We start from the raw sequence: 10,632 nt of genomic DNA, 5'->3' as shown, positions 1-10,632 counted from the left end.
CCGACACGGGGCTCAAACTCACAAACTGAGAGATCATGACCTGAGCCGAAGTCAGATGCTCAACCGACTAGGCCACCCAGGTGCCCCTCTCTTCTGGGCTTATAGATGGCTGTCTTCTCCCTGTGTCTTCACGTGGTCTCTGTGTGTGTGTGCGTGCGTGCGTGTGTGTGTGTGTGTGTGTCCTAATCTCCTCTTCTTATAAGGACACCAATCATACTGTAGTAGGGCCCACCTATACAACCTCATTTTTACCTTAATTACCTCTTTAAAGGCCCTATCTCCAAAGACAGTCACGTTCTGAGGTATTGGGGTTAAGACTTTAGCATATGAAATTTGGATGAAAAATTCAGCCCATAACACTCCCCTGCTGGTGCTGCACCTCCCAAATGAACTACTACTCAAATTTTTATCTCAGGGTCTGCTTCTGGGCAAACTCGTATGAAGGAAATCGCTAAAAGATAAGGACTCTTGAAAAAAATAACCAACTTACCCCTGTATACCTTTGATATCCACAGTTCAAGGCTTTACCCATTCTGCCTTGTATTATTGGCTTTTTACATGTGCACATCTTTTTATAATTTTACAGCCTCACAGTGATGACAGAGACTATGCCGTACTGATCTTATCCCTGACCAGGTAATGCCTTGGATGTAGGAGATACCAGTGCTGCTTGATTTGCTCAAGTCAATGACAGTAGTTCTAATCTGCCTTGGAAACTAGGTTTTAATAGAATAGCCACAAAATCTAAATGACAAATAAAAGTACTTGTTCTTTAATAATGTAAAATCCTTGCTAAGTCAATTGCCAGCAATCTGTACAAATGTACAATACCTAGCACTAAGGTACATAATATATGTTGCCTGAATTAAGGTTCTAATGATTTAAATTAGAGGTATCTGTAGCATCATCAATTGGACGCTAAAAACTCAGGATTACAAAGCCACGATTTTTATGTAAAATATCTTCAAAATGCTAGTGCCACCTACTGGTGAGGATTGGCTAGTGTTCTAGGAACCTATTTCTTAGGGCCCTTGAATTTTGATGGTTGCATAACAAGGGGTCTGTCTATACAAAGCATTAGTAAACAATAAAAATTTGACACAATAAAAACATATGATATATAATCACAAGATTCTTGTGAAAAGGAACTGTCATACATTCAATCTTCACATTTATCGTTTTTTTTTAATGTTTATTTATTTTTGAGACAGAGAGAGACAGAACATGAACGGGGGAGGGTCAGAGAAACAGACACAGAATCTGAAACAGGCTACAGGTTCCAGGCTCTGAGCCCGACGTGGGGCTCGAACTCACGGACCGTGAGATCATGACCTGAGCCGAAATCAGATGCTTAACCGAGTTACCCAGGCGCCCCTCAATCTTCACATTTATAAATACACAAGACTCTCAACTCAAACCTCTCTAGACTAGACCCTCAATAATGATTGGCTGAATAAGTGACTAGGGTGAATGAGGGTGACTGATCAGGCAAACAGAACCTCTTGACTGTAAATCAGTCCTATTTTACATTAGAACAGTATTAATCGAGGATTGTATTCTCCCTCTAGACATTATTTACATTTGATAATAAAGCAGTTCTGACAGCAAGCTTTCAAAGGCGAAAATGCTAGGCAAACTACACAGTAAGACAAATTTAAGTCCTTTTAGGTTTAAGTAATCAGGCGGCTGTATTTGTCTGAAAATTACTACTGTGCTACCAAGTTATGCTTACAACACAATGCCTTGGGTTCAATTGACCCTGACTTCAAAGTACTTTCCAGACCACTTTCCACGAATTAAGAGAACAGTTTGTTTCCCTTGAGCTGTGAGGACTGGGATAGGGGCACGTGCATAGGATACAAGAAACTGAAACACAAGGAGCAGAAAACTTAAGCACGAAACTCCATCCCGTATTCTCCATTAAGCATCAGACCACAGCCATAGCGAAGTCTGGAACTTGACCTTTCACCCCGGGCCGGTCCCGCCCCCAAAATGGTCCCGCCCACGCCCCGCCTGTTCTCCCGGCCCCGCCTCCACACTCCGGCCCGGCCCCAAGCCCCGCCCCCACTCGTATCTCCTCCCGGCCCCCCCCCCCCATAGTCCCGCCCCCCAGCTCTTCTCCCGACTCCGGCCCGGCCCTGAAGCTCGCCTCCACGCTCTGGCCCGCCCACCCCTCCCACCCCTCCCACCCCTCCCACCCCTTACCCCCACTTGCCGCGCTCTGTCTCCTTCTAGCTCCACTCCTGGGCTCCGCTTCCCGGGTCCGAACCGCGCCTCCCCGCCCAAGCCCAAACCCCGTCTCCACCTCCCTGTCGGAGCCACACCACACGACCCGAACCCGCCTCCCGGGGGCGGAGCCGCACCAGGTGCGGACCCGGGGCGTGGCGGATGTCCAGGAGCGCCAGGTGCGGCTTCCGTGTCAAGATGGCCGCCGCCTGCCGCATCGGAGCCCGGGTCCCGCCCGGCCGCCGCCTCTTTGCCGGGACCCCGCTGCTTCGCGTCGCCCTCTGCCTCCTGTGCTGGGCCCCGGCGGCTGTGGTCGCCGTCCCCGAGCTCGGGCTCTGGGCAGCGACGATCAGCGACGTAAGTGGAATGTCGAAACAGAGGCGTGGCGCGTCTCGGGCCCTCAGGGTCCTCGCCGGGACTCCTTCAGACCCCGGTTCCGGGCCCTGGACTTGTTCATCTGGTCTTTGCCGGGCCTGCTCGGGTCTCTGATACGCCCCCTGAGCCTTTCGTCTGTTAACGGGCGTGGAGACCTCCCTCCTCCGGCTGGACTTGGGCTGTGGGGAAGCTCAGTGAAGCTAGTGCACGGGGACGGCTCTCCCTTCTGCGCGCTGCTGCTGTTCCTGCGGATCGCCTTTCCCTAAGTCCTGGCCCCTGGCTGTGCTCTGACGCGCTCTGGTTAGATCAGGTCGTCGTTTATTCAGACCCGAGCCCCCCCGATTCCTTGGCACTCCTGCCGGCATCTTTGCCTTTTGACCCCACCTCGGGCCGGGTGCAGCCAGAGGGCCACACCCGTGAGGCCACTGGAAGGACTTTCCCAGGCTTCGCTCTCAGCACAAATTTAAAAAGTGTGTGTGCGCCGCTTTCGTTTTCTTCTTTAAATGCGAGAGCTACCCCACCCCTCTTTTCCCTCTTCTGCGGTTCCTGAATTTCTCGAGGGCTCCTGTCACAGTTCGGGGAATGTGTGTGTGGAGATGGGGTGGGACGTGTGATTAAGGAGCGTTTGAAAGGCTAGGCTGGAGGCATGAGTGTGTGGAAACTTCCTTTCCAGGGCAGGATATTTGAGAACTTGGCATCTGGTAGTTGCATGAGATGATGTAGGAGCGAGGCAAGAGTAGCATTTTGGAAAATTTTGCTAAAGAGGGGCAGGAAATCAGGAAGAGGCCTTATCTCCTGCTTTTCTGGAGTCAGATGACTCACCCAGCTCTGTTTTGAGATGATTATTTTCCATATGCATTGAAATGATGTCTAAGTTCTAAAGGCAAAACTTATATTTTGATTTACTCAACCAGAAACATTTAGTACCAGAGGCTGCAAATACTTCCTACAGCATAGAAACTATACAGGAAGGAAAGTTGGTCTCTTTCTCAATTTTTAAGACCCAGTGCTACCATTTCTTCCAGGGTCCTTCATTATATGCACCAGTGATAATAATGTGTGCATCTCTATTACTGAATTTCTCTGGACAGTAAACAGGAAACTCCAAGAGCTACACTCATGGGTTCATGCTGCTTCTCTGGTGAATGGATGACAGTATCATAGAGACTAAGAGTAGACAATATTGGAAGTGAATGAGCTGTGCACAGATTGTTCAGCTCCTTGACCGTGTCTGTAAAGATCTTTGCCAACTATACTTTAAACAGGGCAACTCCAAAGGGCCTGCAGAAAGAATGACTTTGCTTCCTGAATGAGGAAGGTAATTTTTTCCTTGGATCCCACGTGAGGTCAGTAGCAGTCTGTGAAGCCCTGCTTTGCAGGGAGTAGGCTGATTTTTCCCCCCATTTCAAGTTGTTGGAACTTGTCCTTCAGAACAAGAAAGGAGAGCAAGCCTTTCATTGATCTGTACTGCAGATGTCTCAAGCAGTGCTTCTTTTGATTGTAAAGGTCAACCAATAGTTTGAGCACCTTCGGTATTAGACTGGCTGGCCACTGCTGTTGCAAAGATGAATTTTAGACAACAGTCCCTTCTCTCGAGAAGCTCACACAGTAGTAGGAACAGCAGATTCATGAATAGTGATTACCTACACGGCAGCATTCTTAGGATATTGCTGGAGCACTGAGGGGGTCACCTAACCCCGCTTCCTAGAGTTGGTGCCTGGCTGGATCTTAAAAGATGAGTAGATGTTACCTCAGTGAGGAAGAAGGAGGGAGCAGAGCAGCAGTGATGCAGGAAATTCTTAATGTTTCTGCTGAGTGAGGCTCTGGTAGGAGTGTTAGAGTGACTCAGGCCACCATAAACCTTCCAGAGCTTGCTTGGCCCTGGGCCTATGGCTAGGGGTCTAGACTCCAGGACCTGCAGGGTCTGAGGCCAGTGATATTTAGTGCAGTGAGCTAGATTTAGGACTGGAGGGGATGCTGGGGAGAGCGGTGGACTACAGATTACATGCTTCTTCTGAAGAGGGCAGCTACCATTCGGCTCCAGCAGGTGGATATTATATGGCGGTGTAGGCACAGAATTGCCAGGTCTCCTTTTTTGAAATGTGAAGCCAGAATCCATCTTTTTATCATGTCAACTAATTCAAAACTGTTTTCGAAAGGGTCCTGCTGATTCACAGAAACCCCATTTAAAGGTTGGAGTAGGCCACCAGGAACAAATTTTGGGTGTGAATGAGGGAGAGCCATTAAGGATTTTAGACATAAGTACCAGTCACTGCGGCTGCTGTATCAGGATGAATTATAGGCTCAGATCTGGGGCAGAAATACCAGCTATTGCAGAACTGTAGGCAGAAGATGTTGAGAGCCTGAATTGGAGCAGTGGTGGCAGGGATGGAGAGGAAGAGCTGCATTTGGGAAGTGTTTGTGAGATCAAGTAGGCGTGCTTTGGGGATTGGGCAATGGAGGTGAGAGACTGGAAGGAGCCAAGGCTGAGGTGACTGAAGATGGTATCACCTGCAGCCAACACGGGCAGTGTAGGAAGAGTTGGCGAGGAGCAGAGAGGACTGTATCTGGTTTAGGACAGGTTAGTGTGGAATGTCTGTTGAACATCCTCGTGGACGTGACCTTGAGGCGGTTGGGTAGGTGGATCCGGAGCTCAGAGGAGGGGTCCGGGCTGGGGGTTTTGTTGTTGAAACTGTGTTGGGGTGGGAGGCTATCAAGAAAGAGCTGTCTGTCATCAGCCTTTTTCTTTCGTTCCTAACCACTTGTTCATTGAACACAATCCCTTCTCACAGCGTTTTTATTCTTGGTGAGGGCATTCATTAAATAACTAAGTGATAGATCATTTCGTTTTAGTTGTGGCAAGGGTTGTGAAGGATGGGTCCTAGAGACCATGGAAGGGAAGGCCTGGCCTGGTGTGGAGCGTCAAGGAAGACTTCCTGAGGAAGGGACTCTTGAACTGGGCTGAGAAGGGTAAGAAGTCACTAACAAGATGAGGAAAGTGACAGAGAAGGGTTTTTTCAGTCAATTTTCAGGTTCCTGAGGGCAGGAAGGAGTATCCTGCTTTTGAAGCACTGAGTGAAAGGTGCTAAAACAGGCGGGCAGGACTTTGACTATGCAGGGACCTATAAGTGGCAGTAAGAATCGGTCTGTTGTAAGACACAGTTAGGGAGAAGCATGGTTGTTTTATCAAAAGTACATTCATACCAGTATCGCGAGAGCAACTGCAGATGCACAGGTAGGACCCCTGTCCAAGCGGCAGCGATGGTGCAGACAGCAGCCCTGACCCTCTGTGTGATGCTGGCCCCCGCTGAGATGCTAGAGGCAGGGGCATTCCGGAGCGTAGTAGAGAGTTAGATACATGGAACAGGATTTTAAGCAAGTGGGTGATATGACCAGATTTTAAAAATTATTTTAATTTTTAAAAAATTACTTAAAAATTATTTTTAAAAAATCACTCTGGTCACAGGAGTGCAAGAGTTAGAACTGTATATTCTCCAGGGTAAAACTGTACTCCTGAATAGAGAAAAAAATTTTAACTAGATTATTCTGTATTTCCTTGTGTTTTCATTTTAGAAATCAGGACCTTTGATATTTAGGAAAACTGTGTTTAACTCTACAGAAATCAGGTTTTCTGGTAAGTACAATAAACTAATAATATTAACATAACAGTACATTATAAATGAATAACCTCATGTAATATAACAGAAACTGGTATGTTACTAAAACTAATATATATTTTAAACGAGGCTAAATACTTGTTTTTAAGTGGTTCTAAAATTTTCAGGGTTTCTTTTGTTTCAGTGAAGACTTGGTTATTTTCAAGAATGCATTTCTCTGATCCTGTCTCAAAAAATGTAATATGAATCGTTCTTTAAAAATTAAAATTAATGTGTAATAAAGTAGGCTTCTGTGAAATTTGACTCTGAATCCCAGCTTTTAAAACTAGATGAATTCCTTTTATGAGTATATGAAATGTCGTGATTGTGGTAAAGCCTTTATGCCCCTGAAATTTTTATAAATATATCCATCACCATAGAATACAGTAAAAATTACTACATACTAACATTTTAATTAGGATTTTAGAGCTTATGAAAGTGAACTTATTTGTTGGGGACTATGTTCTCTATGTAAATGCCAATGTGTGAGAACTACCAGGTTCTCATACATCTTGAGGTTTTCAAAATATTTTTTTACATTTTTATAGATTTTTTTTTTTTTTTTTTTTTAGTGTTTTATTTTGGGAGGAGCAAAGAGAGAAGGAGACAGAGGGTCCAAAGTGGGCTTTCAGCTGACAGCAGCAAGCCCGATGAGGGGCTGAAACTCACGAACCCTGAGATTATGACTTGAACCGAAGTCAGACACTTAACCGACTGAGCCACCCAAGGTTTTCAGTATTTTTGATGAATTTACAGCAGATCATATTTACTGTGGTCCAACTCCTCTTAGTGTTTCCAGTAACTTGACTAGGTAAATTGGCTACCAAGGTTAAAGTTTTGGCATAAGGAGTAGTTTTTTGTTGGGTAAAGCAAATTGGCTTCCTGGGGATCCAAAGCCATGCCCCTTTTCTCTATCACAGTACGCTCAGGTCATTTGTTGGGTGATTCTGCTGTATGTCCAGCCATCAGCTAGACAGCAGAGGTGGTTCAAAGCAGTTCGTTGATATCCTAGATCATCAGTGGTGATAACAACTTGGTAAGAGGAAATTGAAGTCCAAGGTGGGTGAGGGGAAAAAAAATTGGCATCTAACTGCTTTAGTGAATTCAGATTTCAGTGGCTAGACAAGTAAGACTTAGGAGACTGTTGCAGACAAAAAAAAAATTACATGGGGGGGAAAAAGTGATATGGACCAGTGAAACACATAATCTGATTTTAAAAAATCATACCTAATATCTGAGATCAGCTAAGAGTAGACCACACTCAAGACAGTGGTATTAATATATCTAAAGAAAGAATGAGGCAGAAGACAGTTAACAGTAAAAGCATAAAAAATATATATGTGAGGGTTTAGTTAAGTAAAGCAGACAGTGTCTAGTAGCACCGATGAGAGAGAGGTTTTCTTTTTTTTTTTTAATGTTTATTTTTGAGAGAGAGAAAGAGAGATGGAGTATGAGCAGGGGAGGGGCAGAAAAAGAGGGAGACGCAGGTCTGAAGCAGGCTTCAGGCTCTGAGCTGTCACCACAAAGCCTGACAAAGGGCTCGAACTCAGGAAGGGTGAGATCGTGACATGAGCCGAAGTCAGACGCTTAATCGACTGAGCCACCCAGGCGCCCTGAGAGAGAGGTCTTCTTGAGCTGTGACTGTAGGTAGGACATGTGGCTGATAGATGTAGACGTAGTATCCATCTGAGCCTTCATTCTGGTGCCATGCTCATCAAGCAGCTTTCATCACCTTTGGGTGTCCAGGAAGACATGCTGAAGGGAGAGAGTTAATCATTACACAACCACTTTACAGTTACTGTTCATTTGAAGCAGTAATTGGACATTCCAGATTATACATCTAAATTGGTGTTGTAATGAAGGAGTGAGAATGAGGCTCTGTGTTCTCACAGAACCAATTTTAATGCCTGCAAAAATCTAAGAATTAGTCCCTTGGATATGTGTCCCTGCCGTTTGGTAGATGAGACATCTGACTTTCCTTTAGGCGACCCCTCTTTTGGTAGCCCATTCAAGAGGTAGTCTTGTGGAATTGCTGCTGAAAATCTCTCAATGTTATTCACCCCCTACACAGAATAAAAGAAATATGCTATATAGTCATCTCAATATGTACAGAAAAATATTTGAAAAAATTCAACACCCATTCATGATAAAAACACTTAGAAAACTAGAAATAGAAGGAACTTCCTTAAGCTGGTAAAGACATCTATGAAAACTCTGTAGCTACCGTTATACTGTCTGTTTTCCCCAGATTGGTCTATAAATTCAGCTAATTTCAATCAAAATCCAAGCTGACTTTTATGTAGAAATTGACTAGCTGTATCTAAAATTTATATGCAAGTGCAAAGAACCTAGAATAGCCAAAGCAATTTTAGTAAAAGAACAAAGTTGGAAGACTTTTACTATTTTATTTCAAAACCTACATAAAGCTTCAGTAACTGTAGCAGTGTGGTACTAGCATAAGGATAGATACACAGAACAATGAAACAGATCAGAGGGGTGCCTGGGTGGCTCAGTGGGTTAGGCGTCCGACTTCTGCTCAGGTTATGTTCTCATGGCGCATGGGTTTGAGCCCCATGTCAGGCTCTGTGCTGACCCCTCAAAGCCTGGAGCCTGCTTCAGATTCTGTCTCTGTCTCTCTCTGCCCCTCCTCCACTCATGCTCTGTCTCTCTCTTTCAAAAATAAATAAATATTAAAAAATTAAAAAAAAAATAGATCAGAGAGCCCAGAAATAAACCCACGTTTATGAGGCCAGTTGCTTCTCAACAAAGATGCCAAGATAGTTCTTTAGAGAGAGAATAGTCTTTTCAATAAATGATGCTGGAACAACTGGATATCCACACTGAAAAAAATCCTCATCTTTTACATTGGATTATGGATTTAGATACTCTGTCCCCACTTCCCTGTCCTCCCTCTCTGGGGCTCAATTTGCATATATGTTAGACTGCTCGATATTGTCTCACGGATCACTGAGGCCTTGTTAATTTTTTTTCAGTCTCTTTCTGTGCTTCATTTTGAATCTTTCTATTGCTTTGTCTTCAAATTCAGTGATCTTTTCTTCTCCAGTATTTAATCTCCTGTTAGTCTCATAAAGTGAACTTCTTACTTGGATATTGTAATTTTTTTAATCTCTAGAAGTTTGTTTTTTAATATCTTTTTTCTCAATATTTTCATATTTTCCTTTACATCTTTCAGCATATGGAAAATATTTATAACAGCTTTAATATTCTTCTCTGCTAATCATCTTTGTCCCTTCCATTTTTATCATAATGACTAATCTATCATGATTATGAGTTAATTTTTTCTTTTTCTGTCTAGGGTTTTGGTTGGATGGTGGATATCATGAATATTAGCTTCTTAAGTGCTATAATTGTATTATATAGTTGTATTCCTTTGACTTTGTTCTGGCAGACAGCTGAGTTTCTTTTGGGTGAGTTTGATCTTTTCCAGTTTTGTGTTTAATTGCTTTCAGGATGGATCTGGAGTAGCTTTAACTGTAGGGCCAACTTAGCACCACTTCTAAGATGTGACCCTGCTACATTTCTCCTGAATGCTTGGTATATTTAATGAGGCCCCTCCACGCTTGCTAGTGGAAACTCAAACAGTTACGAGCCCTGTATGACCTCTGAGAATGATTGGGCTTCTTTCTATGCATGGGCTGGCTGCCATGCAGGCAGGCTCAATAGTATCTCTGTCCAGATTTCTTTTACTCTCTCTCTGTGCAGGTTCCAGCTCTTGAGTATTCTACCCCAGAAATTCTACCAGCCTCAGCTTCTTGAACTGCAGTCTCGGGGCTCGGTTTGGATTCCTTCTGGTTACCAGTGGTTCCCTTCTGGTTCACAGTGATCCCAGCCTCCTGGTATTCATGTCCTTATGTAGTCCCCTACCATATTGTATCAAGGTTGGTCTAACCAAGAAATATGATAGAGCTAATGGCATATCACTTCTGAAACTAGGTCATAAAAGATACTGTGGCTTCTTCTTTGCTCTTTCTCTCTGATGGCCTATTCTGTGGGAAGCCAGCTGCCATGTTGTGATGACACTCCCAAAAGAGCTCTTCCTAATTCTAGACTTAATCCTTTTCAGTCTGTCTGATCATGTTACCCTCCTACCTGAAATATTTGGTGTTACTTTGTAACATTCAAAATAAAGGAAAACTCCTTAGCAAAGCATAGTACCCCTTATGACTTTTCTCCAGCACTCTACTCCAGCTTCAGCTCTTCCCTCTTTCCCCAATCTGTGTTCTGACCATAGCAAACTATTTTCAGGTGGTCATACTCATGCCTGCTCTCACATACCCTGCCCTGAACATTTGCATATACTGTTTCCACCCTCCTCATCACCTAGCTAACTCCTGCTCTTCACATTAGAGGTCTC

The 10,632-nt window shown here is 44.3% G+C and overlaps 1 protein-coding gene across 3 annotated transcripts in view; it reads left to right on the top strand.

Annotated features, from left to right (window-relative positions):
* The first annotated feature begins 2,208 nt into the window (after positions 1-2,208).
* The window catches only part of TMEM87B (transmembrane protein 87B), a 51,166-nt gene continuing 42,742 nt past the window's right edge, over positions 2,209-10,632 (top strand). For 2 of the 3 annotated variants that reach the window (XM_047852745.1, XM_047852744.1), the window contains exons 1-2: positions 2,211-2,583; positions 6,175-6,235. In XM_047852745.1, the coding sequence (XP_047708701.1) occupies positions 2,389-2,583; positions 6,175-6,235 (256 nt within the window). In that variant the 5' untranslated portion in view covers positions 2,211-2,388. Of the gene's footprint in view, positions 2,584-6,174; positions 6,236-10,632 lie in introns of all 3 variants that reach the window. The other variant, XM_047852746.1, reaches the window with a different exon arrangement.

The sequence above is a fragment of the Prionailurus viverrinus genome, chromosome A3, assembly GCF_022837055.1.
Source record: "Prionailurus viverrinus isolate Anna chromosome A3, UM_Priviv_1.0, whole genome shotgun sequence".
Lineage (NCBI taxonomy): Eukaryota > Metazoa > Chordata > Mammalia > Carnivora > Felidae > Prionailurus > Prionailurus viverrinus.
This window is presented reverse-complemented; position numbering and strand designations above follow the sequence as displayed.